This window comes from Hyaena hyaena, unplaced genomic scaffold (assembly GCF_003009895.1).
Source record: "Hyaena hyaena isolate Hyena2069 unplaced genomic scaffold, ASM300989v1 scaffold_23, whole genome shotgun sequence".
In the NCBI taxonomy this organism is placed as follows: domain Eukaryota; kingdom Metazoa; phylum Chordata; class Mammalia; order Carnivora; family Hyaenidae; genus Hyaena; species Hyaena hyaena.
In genome coordinates, this window is record NW_024080655.1 from 3,971,373 (window position 1) to 3,986,947 (window position 15,575).

At 47.5% G+C, this 15,575-nt stretch overlaps 1 protein-coding gene across 3 annotated transcripts in view; it reads right to left on the bottom strand.

The window, feature by feature from the left end:
- EXT2 (exostosin glycosyltransferase 2) overlaps positions 1-15,575 on the bottom strand; it is a 148,368-nt gene that overhangs the window by 125,384 nt on the left and 7,409 nt on the right. Inside the window, exons 1-3 of one of the 3 annotated variants that reach the window (XM_039226825.1) lie at positions 14,904-15,090; positions 3,199-3,764; positions 1,923-2,012 (exon numbers count right to left, since the gene is read on the bottom strand). In XM_039226825.1, coding sequence (XP_039082756.1) covers positions 1,923-2,012; positions 3,199-3,734 — 626 coding nt within the window. In that variant the 5' untranslated portion in view covers positions 3,735-3,764; positions 14,904-15,090. Of the gene's footprint in view, positions 1-1,922; positions 2,013-3,198; positions 3,765-9,752; positions 9,868-14,903; positions 15,091-15,575 lie in introns of those variants that run through there. The other 2 variants (XM_039226824.1, XM_039226826.1) reach the window with 2 other exon arrangements.

Sequence of the window (15,575 nt, forward strand, 5' to 3'; positions counted from 1 at the left end):
TGATAAGAAAAACCAACAAAAATCTGCCATTCCTTCCAACCAGAAGACTACCTAGGTTTCAAAATGAAATTTCCCATGTGCAGAGATAAAGGAAGACTACGCAGTGATTCATTACCTGCTATAGGACTGCCTACAATCACTTACAAAAATACACACATGGGGAAAAAGATTTAACCTTCCTGATCCTTAACACCTAAGCGCTAGCAGGAACTTAAACTTCTTCCTGACCACTTGACACTCTCCTGCAGAGAAATGAAACCCCATTTCACATATGCACTTGATAAAAATAAAATTCTTTCCCATGCAAATACATATACCAAGACGTCAGCAAAAAGTGAAATGTCCCAAACAGAAACAAATCCTTCTCAAAATAAACCCAGAACAGCTGGTGGAGACACTGCATTCCTAACAGCTTTCCCTTCCCTTCTCTGTTCCTTAAAGTATTTCACTTTCCCGGAGCAACCAAATCCATAACAGTGGCCCACTCCGGTCTGGCTGCAGCTGAGGGCTGTCCCCAAGGCTCACCTTGAGTTCAGCTGGTTTGTACCGAATGTGTGGCGCCTGACTGCCCTCTAGCGACCAAAACGGTTTCTATGCCAAAGGTGAAGAGTGGTCCTGGCGAGCAGGTCTCTTCTGGGGCCACAGTATTTGCAGACACACAACACTGGCCCTACACAACCACGTAAAGTGAGGAGAGCCTGGGCTTAATCTTCAGGGAAAAGTAGTACCAAGCGCAGATTTTCATAAATGACAACAGTGTCAGCCTCTAGGAAGCTGGCCTCGGGTTATTCTCTAACCTTTGCCGGTAACAATGATTTTAAGAATTAAAATTAAACATCAACCATAATGAAATTACTTTTAAGTGAGTTTTACGTAAACTTACAACAATCCTGTACCTTGAGCATTGCCCGGGAGCCCTATGCTGGGCCTCACCTTTCTGCTCTCCTCAAAGCCCCGAATCAAGTACTAGGAGAGGAAGGCCAAGGGGCACCCCATTCCCAAGCCTCCCAGGAACCTCCCAGCCCAAGGGGTTTGGCCAGTGTATGAAAGGGCTGGTGAGTACAGTAAGTGAGAATCACGATCCTGCAATCCCAGCCACCCCATACCACAGGTGCTGTCAGGAAGGTTACATTAGAAAGAAAGGTTACATGGGGGCGAGGAGGGGAGGAAGGAAGGAAGGAAGAACCCACTGACTCAGGCAACATAGAGTAAATGACAACCAGGCTGCCCCCACCTCGTCCCTCTGAGGTGACAGGCTGTGGGTGTCACTTTCACACTTCTACACCCCCTTCCACAGTGAGCTGTGGTTCCCCTTTTGGCAAATGCTCCCAAATTCAGACAGAGCACACACAAGCCAATCATGAACCGGACGTTGGGCGTGGAGGCACTGCACTAAGGACACTATAAGTCAGACTGAGATAAAAAGACAGCTTTTTAAAATGTGATACTACAGGGGCGCCTGGGTGGGGCAGTCAGTTAAGCCTCTTGATCTCGGCTCAGGTCATGATCTCACAGTTCATAGGTTTGGGCCCCACATCGGGGTCTGTGCTGGTGGTGTGGAGCCTGCTTGGGATTCTGTCTCTCCTTCTCTCTGCCCCTCCCCCATTCATGTGAGTGTGCACGCCCTCTCTCTCTCAAAATAAATAAATAAACTTAAAAAAATTTTAAAACAATAAACTAAAATGCAATGCTACAAAGGAAGTCCTGGCCGGTTCTCCACAACAGGTTTAAGTAGGTTGGGTCTCACTACATCTAGGTCTTGAGTAGGTAAATGCCTAGGACAGTTTTTTTATTTTGGCCAACAATTCTGATGACACAGTCTGTCCCACTAGGGTTAGAAATATGACTTCACATGAAGGAAAGGGTGTTGCATTTCCTTGACCGTCAGAAACCCACCACAGGGACACCCCAAGCACACCTACCTGTCTCTGGGGACATCCAGCGCCGTGTTATAATCGGGGGGACCTCCAGGCAACATGTTGAACAGCAGGTGGTTTGTACCTCGATCCCACCTATTAAAAAATTACACACATAGGGAATTCACATGTCAGCTCCCAAGAAACAAAACCAAGCGTCAGTTCCTGGATGACAAGCAGTAAGTACTCCCAGCCCAAAACAGGGCCACTTCTCGGGTGTGCAAAGTGAATTCCTAGAAATCCCACGAGGACGTCACACACCAGCCTGGTTCCTCAGAAGAAAACGGTGGGCGGATGTGTACTTCAAGTCTGCCCACTACAGAAGTGCCCATGACCGTGAGAACCTGAAAACGATCTCAATGTTCACCATCTGGTTAAGGAAAAAAGTATATCAAATATAGAAGGCTGGTGTAAATACAGCATGGAACATGTGTAAAATGGAATGCTATACAACTCTTAAAATTATATAGCAAAAGAATATGAAATTATTTGGAATCAGATTCATACATATTTGGGGGAAAAGGCAGCACAAGAATATATACTGTGTAATCCCTTGACAACACGTATATGCACATATGCATATGTTTCATACAAAAAAAATGTACATATACATGCACATGTATTCATTTTTTATACAAAAGTGACTGGAAGGGGAGCCTGGGTGGCTCAGTTGGTTGAGCATCTGACTTCAGCTCAGGTCATGATCTCATGGTTTGTGAGTTTGAGCCCCGCATCGGGCTCGCTACTGTCAGCCTGTCAGTGTAGAGCCCGCTTCAAATCCTCTGTCCCCCTCTCTCTCTGCCCCTGACCTGCTTGTACTCTCTCTCTCTCAAAAAATAAATAAAACATAAAAAAAAAAAAAAAAAGAGTGACTGGGATGTAACATCACAGCAGCAGCATGGAACAAACCTTACATCCTCCTTGCTTACGTGTGTTTTCAGACTTCTTACACTGAACATGATTGTGTATGTAATGGGGTGGGGGGGGGAGGAACACTTAAATATAAAGGGAAAGGCATGGGAAGATGAGCCACCCTTAGATTCTAAACTCTGGGATGCTCAGAGCCCCCAGCAATAGTGCCGACGGCAAACGGCTTGTCGCTGGTACAGAGGCCGGGTGCTTAGGGCACTGGCCTCGTGCTACAGGTCAGTCCCTCGCACACATGCCCTCCCACAAGGAAGCAACAGCAGCCGGAGCCAGATCAGGAGAAGAACCACTCCCTCTCCCCACATTCCCTTCAGCTCCCCAAAGGACAGCTCCCGGCTGTAAAAGCACCAGCTACCTAGAGAGCTGGGCCAGGGCTTGTGCCGTCTCCTTAATGCGGAGCGTGTTCTGGTTGAGGACGTCGATGGACGGGACGAACAGGCAGGCCCGGCTGATGTCATCAGTGTAGTAGTCGCTGTCGGAGATGGCCGTGAGCAGTTCATTATACTCCCGGGAGATGGTGCTGCTCACGGGGACCCCGAAGTCATCCACGTACTTTTTCAGAGAGTAGATATACACCTTGATTTTGTTCTTCGGGTTGAAGCCACAGCGGTAGACATCAAAGCATGTGTGCATCCTGCAGCTGAGGTCACCCCGCTCGGGGACGGGGCTGTCGGCGGGCAGTCTGACCACCGGCACGTCACGGACGCTGCGCTTCTCTACACTCCAGTCGCTGGAGGACTCGATGGAATGGGGCCAGAACTGAAACATGCCAGTGGCGATGAGGCCCAGGAGGACAATGGAGAAGAGGGTGATGTAGTAGATTCGGTGCTTGGTCTTCATTCTCGGGATGAGGGCAGGACCCCGGATGTTGTACTTGACCGACGCGCACATAATGACACAGACAGCCTCTTCCTCACACTCCTAGGTCGAGGGGCAGAAACGAGAAAAACCAAGTCTTTAGGGTGGCAAATGGCCCTTGAGAGGGCTCTTGACTCTTAGTATACCTATTTCTTTCCTTAAGTGATTTGATGAAATAATACAAAGGGATTTTTGATCTTTCTCATAAACACATACAAATATATATTTGTGCATTAAACATATGCTATATGACATATTGAGTAGTATACATACTCAACATAAATATTGATAAATATAAAACTACAACTGTATCCTATAAATACAGATGCAAGGAAAGCATAAGTGGTAAATGTGTGCGGCCTCGGCAGTAGGACTCTGACCAAGGAAGAAAAATGAAAAGTAGAAGAGCTAGAGAGCGGGTTTGTTTTGATCACACTTGCCTAACAGGAACTGATGCTTCATCTGGACAAACAGACTCCTGGTTATTCTAAACTCTGCTTTCATTCACTTAGTTGGTCAGCCCCAGGTGAGCGAGCCCCTGCCACACACTGCAAGAAACGAGGAGGAAAGCGGAGGCCCCACCTCACGGGAACGGATACTCCACCGAGGGAGGGAAGACAAAATTCTACCAAAATGCAAAACGTAAAAGGATCACTAGGAAAGTATCAGTGAAGTGCCAGGGGTTGTTAGAGAAGAAAAGATTACTCTTTAACCTTTTAATGAAACACACGTTTGTGCTTCACAATGAAGGTGACACATGACACACTCAGATGGAAGGAAGGAAGAAAAGCACAGGGAGACAGGGAGGGAGGGAAAGAACGGTCAACATGGCAGAGCAACTTCCAAAGCCGGATGCCAGCAACCCTTTACATCTTTGAGAATGCATGCCACTGTTCTAATCAAAGGCAGAATCTATGTCCCTTTCCCCTGAATCGGGGCTCGCCCCGTGGCTTGCTCTAACCAAGAGAATGCGGCAGAACTGGCATTCCAGGGCTTCTGAACTCAGGCCCTAAGAGGCTCTCAGCGGCGGCTCTTGTCCTCTGGGAACCCAGCTGCCAGGCTGCAAAGGAAGCTGGGCTCCCAGCTGAAGGCCACTGCAGGGAGGCACAGGGGCAGCTGTGCAACAGACATGCACCGACCCCAGCAAGCTCTGCACAGACTGCAGAGTCCGGAGCAAGTGCGTGGCTGTTATTGTTGTTCAAGCCTCTACGGCTTGGGCTGGTTTGTCACACAGCAACACGTACATGAAGCAGCCGATAAGCATCGCTGACTGATAGAAAATTCTTAGTCCTCAACTGAAAAGACACCCTTCCGCCGTAGATCACAACTTAAGATCCTCACCAAACAAACCTGCCCCATCCAATGCCTAGATACCGTGTAGGGAGGGCAGAGCCACGTGCGGTGGCATCACGTGTCGGAGGCCCCCCACACTGCACTGGGCTACTTTGGCACACCAAGTGTCAAAGTCCCAACATATGAAATGGTCCCATCCTACTCACTGGTGTTGCAGAAAAGCGATTAGTAAAAATGGAAACAACTGAGTTCATAAGACCATCTTAAAAGTTAACCACCATTTCTACTTTGACTAAATGGAGCTCTTCCCAATCACTGCCCACACTACAAAACGGCCTTCTGCCCAGCTAGCAGGACTTTGCCAAGCTCTGAATGTTGTAATCCCTATCAGCTTTTTGGGCAAAACATAAATAGTCACGAATGATTTCAGCTCTTAAGACCACGAGCTGGAACCTAAGAAATTTGCTTTTCACAGACTAAAGCATGAAAGTGCATATGTTTTAAGCTTAAAAATTACCATCATTGGGGAACCTACATCAGCCACTCAATATACACTCATTGGTTCCAGGAATGTGGATTCCAGAACACGGGGGACTGAGGGTGACTTCACTCTTCCTGCTGTTCCAACAACCAGCCTGCCCCTACTCCCTACCACCTCGGGGCCCCCGTACCTCCCTTGCCACCCTCTGCATCTCTGCAGCACTGAGGAGACGGGGAGCTCCGGGACGAGCTCACACAATGTGTGTGTGTTTGTACCCTGAATCGGTGGTTCGCGAACACCCAGTGGGTGACAATCACAGAGCCAGCTTGTTATAAAACAGTGCTTGGCCCGGTGCTGGAGCTTTGCATCAGCAGGTCTAAAACAGAGTCACGGAACCTTCCATGCTACAGGCTCCTTGGTGTTTGTGATGTGCCAAGAGGTTTGAAATCTTCACTGAAATTAGACAAACCGCAATGAACACAGTGGCTTTCAAGCTTTGGTTGGTTGTGCTTTTTAAACTAAAACCTACCATAAGAAATACATTTTATACTGACCCAAACAGACACAGGTGTGTGCGTGTGTTTGTATTTGAAATAAAAAGTTGACAAAATATGTAATCTTAGTACCCACTACTAGCCATAGAATATGTAATGAATACTAAATTTTTCCATTCTGTTATGCTTCTGCTTTTTAAAAATGCGGGCCTTACCTACTAGATCAATTCAATCACCCAAAAATGGGTCACCCACAGTTTGGAAAAAAACTGATTTCGTATGTAACAGGAGTGGGATTAATGGAACAAAAATAGAATCCACACAGGAGCTTACAAATATTCACAAGTTACAGACTATGAAAAGGCACTATCACAACAAAATAAACCCAAATAGAAGGAAATAACTAATAAAAGAAAAACAGTAATTAATTAAAAAACAAAATAGAAAGGATCAAAAAAGCTCAAGTTTGCTTTTTTAAAAAGATGAATAAAATTCACATTTGATATAATTCTGGTAGGATTAATCAAGAAAAAGAGGGGAAAAAAGCACAAATAAATATCTAGAATGAAAAGAGGAACATAACTCTAAATGCTGCCTGTATTTAAAAGGGAAGATGATATCAGGGAGCCTGGGTGGCTCAGTCAGTTAGCTACGTCTCCACCTTTGGCTCAGGTCATGATCTCACATTTCATGAGTTCAAGCCCCGCATCAGGCTCTGTGCTGACAGTTCAGAACATGGAGCCGGCTTCACATTCTGTGTCTCCTTCTCTCTTTGTTCCTTCCCTGCTCGCACTCTGTCTCTCTCCCTCTTTCAAAAATAAACATTAAAAAAAAAAAAAGGTAAGATGATATCAATGAACTTATGCCAATATATTTGAAAATTTAAATAAATTAGAAAAATTCTTTAAAAATATAATTTCTGGTGGGCGCCTGGGTGGCTCCAAGTCGGTTGAATGTCCGACTTCAGCTCAGGCCATGATCTCGCAGTTCATGAGTTCAAGCCCCACCTCGGGCTCTGTGCTGTCAGCGCAGAGCCTGCTTCTGAGCCTCTGTCCCTTCTCTCTGCATCTCTCTGGTTTGTGCTCTCTTTCAAAAATAAATAAAATCTTAAAAAAAATTTATATATATATGTTATATATATATAACATATTATATTATTACATATATTGTATATATTATATATAACTTTAAAACTAAAATGTTATATACAATACATTATATATTATGTTATTTATATGTATTTAATACATATATATAAATTACATAATATATAATTATATTATATATATAATTTCTCAGGACACCTGGGTGGCTCAGTTAGTTGAGCATCTGACTCTTGATTTTGGCTCAGGTCATTATTTCATGGTTGTGGGTTCGAGCACCACATCAGGCTCTGCGCTGACAGTGCAGAACCTGCTTGGGATTCTCTCTCTCCCTCTCTCTCCATCCCTCCCCTGCTCATTCTCTCTCTCTCCCTCAAAATAAATAAATATTAAATATATATATATAATATATAATATAAATATATATATATATAAATTTCTCATGGAAAAATAGCAAACCTGAATATTTGTATAACATTAAAGAAATCAAATCAAAAGTTTAAAAATCTTCCTAGAAAGAAAATCCCAGGCCCAGATTTTCCAAGTTTTACTACACATTCAAGAAATAATTCCAATTTTACACAAATTAGTTCCAACTTCAGAAAAACAGTGAAACATTCCCCAGCTTACATTAAGAGACTAGTATAACCTTAATACCAAAAACTCACACCGGTGGTTTTCAAAGTAGTCCGAGGGCTCCGGGAGGTCACTACAACCCTTTCAAAGATTCTGAAGTGTTTTTATAATAATACTGATAAGATTTTTTCACTTTCATTTTCATTTTGCCCTGTGATCCATGGTATTGCAAAGACTGACTACAGAAATAGATATGAGAATCCAGCTGTCTTCTGATAGGTTTTTCCCAATACAATGAAAGATACCAACTCACAGATTCAAGATCTTAAGTCCAAGCAGAAAATATACAAAGAAAACCCCACCTAGATATGTCAAAGTAAAATTACTGAAAAGAAAGCCAAACAAAAATGTTAAAAGCAGCCAGAGGGGAGGAAAATCTATCCAAGGCAGATTAAAAAGCTACACGTTACATGCAAAACTATAAAATATTTAGAACAGAGATCTCTATGGCTCTGAGCAGAGAATGACTTCTAAAGCAAAATACAAAAAAGTGCAAACCAGAAAAAGATAAAATGATAAGTTCTGTGTCACAATTAAGAATTTTTGTTCATTGGGGTGCCTAAGTGGCTCAGTTGGTTAAGCGCCCAACTCTTGGTTTTGGCTCAGGTCATGATCTCACAGTTTGTGAGTTCAAGCCCCAAGTCAGGCCCTATGCTGACAGCATGGAGCCTGCTTGGGGCTCTCTGTCTCCCTCTCTCTCTCTCTGCCCCTCCCCCACTTGCACACACTCTCTCAAAAAATAAATAAACTTAAAAAAATAAAGAATTTTTGTTCATCAAAAGACACCACAGGGGCGCCTGGGTGGCTGTCTGTTGAGTGTCCAATTTCAGCTGGGATCATGATATCACGGTTCATGAGTTCGAATCCCAAATTAGGCTCAGGAGCCTGTTTCAGATTCTGTGTCTCCTTCTCTCTCTCCCCCTCCCCCACTTGCTCACACTCTCTCTCTCAAAAAAAATAAACATTTAAAAAAAAGACATGATAAGAGGGTCGCCTGGATCTGGACGGCTCAGTTGGTTAAGCATCCAACTCTTCATTTCAGCTCAGGTCAGAGTCTCACAGTTCAGTTCGTGAGATTGAGTCCCATGTCAGGCTTTACGCTAAAATTTTGTGTGGAGCTTGCTTGGGATTCTCTCTCTCTTTCCCTCTCTCTCTGCCCCTCCCCTGCTCATTCTGTCTTTCTGTCTCTCTCTCTCTCTCTCAATAAATATTTTTTTAAAAAAAAAGGACACCATAAGCTAAAAGACAATCAATAAACTAGTAGACACCTGCAATACATATAACCAGTAAGGACTCGCAATCAGAATAAAGAATGCCTACAAAAAAATAAAAACAAACTAAAAACAGAAAACTGGACAAAAGACTTAAACAGGAATTTCACAGAAGAGGAAACAAAAACGGCCCATCAACTTTTGAAAAACATGTTTAGTCTCATTAATCAGGGAAACTATAACTACAATGAGACACCATCTACCCACGAGCACAAGAAATATAAGAATTAAACACACCAGCCGGTGCCGGCAAGGACCCGGAGCCACCGAACTCCGCTGGGGGGAAGGAAAACAGGCTCCGGAGTCCCAGGTGGTCAGCAGAAGAGCTGGAGAGAAGAGGAGCTGATGCTCCTACATGAGATCCTAGGCATCACATTTTCCTTCTACTCATCAGTTTGGTCTCCCAGCCCCACCCCCCCCAAAAAAGAACCAGAGACAAGGATGGGGGTGCAGGTAGTTTACTTACCTGGGAGGTGATCTTAGAAAGCCAGAGCAGCTAGCAAGAAGAGAGAGGCAGGGAAGGAAGGAAAGCAAAAAAGAGGTGCGCAATTTAAGCCAGCCACTGCGGTGGGGAAAGGGGCCCTTAGGAGTGCTGGGAAGCCTTGAAGAATCATGTAGACTACCCCTTGTCCCTCCGAAGGATGAGAGTCTAAGGCATTTACCTCCCAACTCCTGCCCACCACTGCTTGAGGGCTGCCTGGCATTATTACCAGCTCATACTCTGTACCCAACAACCCCCAAAAGATCTGGATATTATACTCTCCCTGATGTACCATTAGTCTGACAAAGAGCTGCAGTTTCTTGAGGAAGGGCCGCGTGAACATCTGTCTATATTTGCAGGGACGTTGCAAAGTCCTCTTCAAAGAGATCCAGCCTCCCTCTCAATCCACAGGATATGGGTCTGAGCTCATGTCTGAAAACTGAGGATGAACAGTCATTTTTCCATTACAACAGCTGACATCAGGCTTCTACTTGCCCGCTCTTGGGGTTTTTTCCTGGTAAAACAAGTCAAGCAATACCCTAGTTGGCTGCCCATATATACCGCCGTTAAGAATACCATACCCTAGGTGTGCCTGAGTGGCTCCAGGTCATGATCTCGTGGTTCACGAATTCGGGCCCCGCAGTGGGCTCTGTGCTGACAGCTCAGAGCCTGGAGCCTGCTTCAGATTCTGAGTCTCCCTCTCTCTCTCTCTACCCCTTCCCAGATTGTACCGTCTGTCTCTCTCAAAAATAAATGAAATGTTAAAAAATTAAAAAAAAAAAAAAATACCATACTCTAGGGGTGCTTGGGTGGCTCCATTGGTTAAGCACCTGACTCTTGGTTTCAGCTCAGGTCATGATCTCATGGCCTGTGAGTTGGAGCCCCACGTCAGGCTCCATGCTGACAGTGCAGAGTCTGCTTGGGATTTTCTCTCTCTCTGCCCTTCGCCCCCAAAACAAATAAATATACCCCCTCAAAAAAGAATACCATACTCTATCAGCAACACCGAGGGTCAAGACACACAGCTGCGAGTTGGGCCTTACAGCCCACCATGAGTGCTGGCCCACCATACCTCTGGCGGCTAGTGCTGCCACCTGGCCTCCGCCATTTCAAATCCCGTCATCCTCACAGGCCCTCAGGAACCCAATTCCACGTCACACCTTCTGAAGTCAATTCTGGCCCCCAGGGGACAGCCGACACCAAGCTTCTCAGAGATGCTGGCCTCCCTGGGTATTCCTGCTACCAGAGAGAAGGGAGTGAGCCCTCCCGGGAACACTGGCCTCAAGTAATAAATCGATTTCAAATCTCCGCCTCCCTACACCCCTGATCCCTTCCTCAACACCCAGCCAAGACAGTTCTGGCATCTCTACCTGCTCTACTGTAGGCCAGGCCCTCCCGGCACCACTGACATTTTGAGCCAGATCATCCTTTTCTGCAGGGAGGCAGAAGAAACAACCCCCCAGTTTTGACAACCCACAACATATCCGGACATGCCAAATGCCCCACAGGGAGGCCAAATCGCCCCAGCTGAGAACCAGGGGTACCGATCCTTGTCCCGTCCAAGTTTCAAGGAATCTGTCCAGCAGATTGGCTCTAGTCACTCTTGCAAGATCATTAGTTAAATCCTGAATCCCAAGAGACCGCTCCCAAAGCAACACAGCCTGCCCCAGGCAGCTTTAGTCCACAGCTACCCCACTCCTCACCTGACACCCACCAGACTCGGCAGTACACGTGCGCCCCCAGCCCCGGCTCCCTCCTGTGAGCCGGGTCCTACAGCCCTGTCCGTACAAAAGCTACTTCTCCAGCAGCAGACACTGTACTTGCCGCTTAGGCAGCGCTGAGATCTGGGGGCTGGGGGGAGGCAGATCTTGAGGATAAACACCATCCCGCAGAGAAACAGCCTTAAGCGAGGTCGTGAAGTCTTTGCAGAGTGTCCAAAAAGCAGTGGATACTTCTGCTCGCCCAGAGGATCCAAGGAAATCTGGGAGTTCAAAGTTCTCCACGCCCCTACCCAAAGATCTCCATACTGGTCTCACACCTGACTTTAGCAGAGGCCACCTGCCAAGGCTGTGCAGTCAGCCTCCTCTGCAGTTCTGCCATAATTATGGTTAAGTTCTGGGCCTGACGTTCAAAAGTCTGCCCTGCAGCCACAGGAGACGCTGCCACAGAGCCTTCTGGTGCTCACAGTGCATCCTGAGCTGATAGCTGGCTGCTCTGGCCTGACCTTGCCTCAAGGCTCCAAGGAAGACAAGAGACAGCCAAGTCCGCTAGCCTCATCATTACCATTGTCCGTATACTGTCCAAGTGCTAGAGTCCCTGTACCAGCCCCTGCCTCCCCTTCTCCCTGCACCGCATCCCTCCAGCTGTGGGCGAGAGTCACGTGACTATGACACCAGAGGGTCCCCGCGGTTACCAATACCAGCAGAGGGGGCCTTGTTGCCATCTGAGGGTGAAGGATCCAGTTTCACAATACTAGCCTCCGGGCTGGCTTTCCAGAGCCACTTCTAGTACCAATGGTCTCAGCATATGATCTGCCAAACTACGGAAAGAAGCTTGAAAGCAGGTGGCTGGCAGAGTGGCACACAGAGCCAGAGTGAGGGACAAAGGAGAGGAGAACAGAAAGCCATTAGGTTTACCACACTGAGCGGGAAATGGGCTCCTGTTCTCTGCAGAAGGATCCCTCTGCAGGACTATCCAGAACACACCTCTGAACTGTCTCTTTGAAGGACCAGAAGCTACAGTATTCATCCACTGAAGCCCACCCCCCAGTGGCTGAGGGCTATTCCGAGATATAAACCCACATTTCCGAGGTACGCCCTGCACAGGCTAAGTGAGCTCCCACAAGTTTTTGCCAAATAGCTGATAGATACTGTGAGTGCCTGAGGTAGAATAAAAACTATTATAAAATGAGGGGGAAAGCCTTTCCTTAGAAAGGAAAGGAAAGAATGAGACATGGGGGGAAAAGTCCCTTACTCAGTGGTGCTTCAGAAATAGAGAACTTTCTTGGTGAGCACCCACATACCTTTTATGTACCTTATCACAGTATCTGCCATTATATTAAATATTTGCAAGTCTGGGGGGCAGCTGGGTGGCTCCGTTCATTAGGCGTCCCACTTCAGCTCAGGTCGTGATCTCATGGTTAACAGGTTGGAGCCCTACATTGGGCTCTGTGCTGACGGCTCAGAGCCTGGAGACTGCTTTGGATTCTGTGTCTCCCTCTCTCTCTGCCCCTCCCCTGCTCACACTCTGTCTCTCTCTCTCAAAAATAAACATAAAATAATAAAAATAAAAATAAATATTTGCCAGTCTGTCCCTTCTACTGGTTGTCATGTCCTTGCAGTCAGTCAGTTTCCACACACAGATGCACGGAAGGATGTATTCCCCAAACCATCACCCAAGGAAATAAGGAATAATCTTTCCATCCAAAGAGGACACTCACTGCCACCACCACGTTCAAAGCCCCTGATGCTGAGCTCCTGGGAAGACGACAGACTGAAAGGGTCTTCAGCTAAGTAATCTGGTCCATGTCATACCAGAACCTGGATGAAACAAGAATTTCACAAGAAAGCCCTACAAACTTTATCTCCCTTGAAACACATCAAACCTGTCCCTGCACAACACTGGAATCACCTGGCTAGCTGTCAAGCACTGAGTCACTGGAAAAATCTTTTAACTCCACACTCAGCTGTCAGGATGAGCTGCATTTTCTGTTCCTGGAACTATTTATTCCTAAAATCTGCCTGGAAAACCCTTTCCCTGGTGCTTCAGGCTATCTCCAGTCCATTTAGTCCAGTGCTTTGAGTCACAATCTCTTGTCTTAACCTTTCTAGAAGACCCCTCACAACTGAACTCCCAGGGCCCCTGCTACACTGGAACTCAACCCAACTCTGCCTGAAAACAAAGGAACCAAATATTAGCAAAGCCAGGAAAATCTGCAATTCACTGCCTTACCTGATAGGGTTCTTTATCATTAAAGTAATATTATGGCTGGCCATCCCTAAAAATGGTTTTCAAGGGGGAGAAAAATGCTTCTTTGTGGTAATTATAATACAGTACATATACTAATAACTTTATTGAGGACTTACTACGTGCTACAATCTGTTTGAAGCATTGTGCATTAATTTAATCTTTCTAACAGTGCCATGTGACAAGCTATTATTATCCTCATTTTTTACAGACAGGGAAAGTGCAACGGGAAGGCTAAGGAACTTGCACAATGTCACAAAACTAGAAAATGCCAAGGCTAGGATGTGGAGGATAGTTGCCTGGCTCTGGAGCCTGAGCTCTCAAACTCCATGCCTCCCCCAGTTACCTTTAAACCCCTAGATTAGAACTACCTTTTTCATTCCTCCATTAGCGAAGCCAGCATAACGTGAGGGACCCAAACCTATCCATACCCACCATATGCAGCCAGAAGTCTTAAGTCAGCGGAAGTGAGAAATGTTGGAAACTGACTCATATACTACCGCGAATAGCCGCTGAGCTCTGAAACTTACAAACCAAGTCCAACTTAAGTCCTCAGAGCACTCAACGGACTTCGAAGAGTTGAAATTGGCATGTTTGGGGTGCCTGGGTGGCTCAGTAGGTTAAGCATCCATCCGACGTCCGCTCAGGTCATGATCTCCAGGGTTCGTGAGTTCCAGCCCCTGCCTCAGGCTCTGTGCTGACAGCTCAGAGCCTGCAGCCTCCTTCGGATTCTGTGCCTCCCTGTCTCTCTGACCCTCCCCTGCTCGCACTCCTTCTCTCTCTTTCTCAAAAATAAATAAACATCAAAAAATATTTTAAAAAATAAAGTTGGCATGTTTCTATTTCAAGGCATCTTCAGACAAGGAGCAAGTCAAGGACCCTTCCAGATTAGCAGCTCCCAGTAAGTTACACCAAGCAATCATTTGAGTCCCGAAACTGTACACATAGGTCTGGTTCCCACCGCCAGTAGTAAACCTCCAAACGCCTCTGAGCTTCGGGCCGATGCCCAGACTCAGGGCATCCTTGGCCACCTTCCCCACCAGTCTTCTTTCCGCGCTGGGGCACAACGCACCAGAACCTGCCGGGATCCCACGGGCCGCGGGAGAGCCCGGCGCGCCAGAACGCGCCCCGCAGGGAAGCAGCGCCCCGCAGCTCGCGGGACGGCGGTGGCAGCGGGATGGCAGAGGTCACCGCGCAGGGTGGGCCCTGCGGGAAAGGAAGCTGCGGGGTCCGGAAACACAGGAGAGGTGCGGGCGGGGGTAGGCGTGGGCAAGGCCGACAGGTGGGCACCCAAGCGCGGGGCGGGCCCGCGGGCGGGCGCGGAAACCAAAGCGCTCCCACAGCTGGAGAAGTAGCGAGCGGCCCCGGCGGGGGTGGGGTCGCCTCTCACCGCCCTCAGGCCTCTGCGCGGCCCGCGGTTCCCGGCTGCCCGGCCCGACTCCGCCGCGGCCCCCGAGGCCTTCCGAGCCGCGCTTACCTCGGCCACGGTTGCCTCCCGCTCGGCCCCGCGCTCGGTCACCGGCGCATGCCGCGGGGCGCGGGCCACGGCCGCCCAGGAGGGATCGCGCCGAGTCGCCGGCCGCCACCGCCGGCGCCGGGGCTGCGCGAGCGAGCTGGGAAACGGGCGCCAGCGACCGGGCTTCGCGACGTCTGACACCGAGCGCAGTGCGCATGCGGGAGCGGCCGGGTCCGCGCCCCCTGCTGGACAGGAGGAGTCAGGGCACCGCTTGGGATGTCTCCCTGGCAGGCAGGCGCCGCTCAGGCTCCACCCTGAAACTCTCACGCAAGGTCAGCGGGCTCGTAGTCAAAGCAAATAGCTTCGACTGCAGACCCAAAGAGCTAGGCACCGTGCTTCCCTTATAAAGCTGATACAGGCGTAAACGTTTTATTACAAGCAGCACCGTTGAGCGTGCAGATTTCTGGAGGACAATTTGGCAGTATCCATCAAACGTGAAATGCCCGCAACCTTGCCCCTCCAATACCCCACAGGTATTCTCGACAACGTTTACCAGAATTACTCATCACAGCATTGTTCCTACTAGTAGGTGAAAACCGGAATCCAGCAAAATAAACTATGGAAAAAGTTATGATTAGAATAGAATCATGTGAGAATGTGTATAGATGTCGGGATAGAAATAATCTCGAAGGT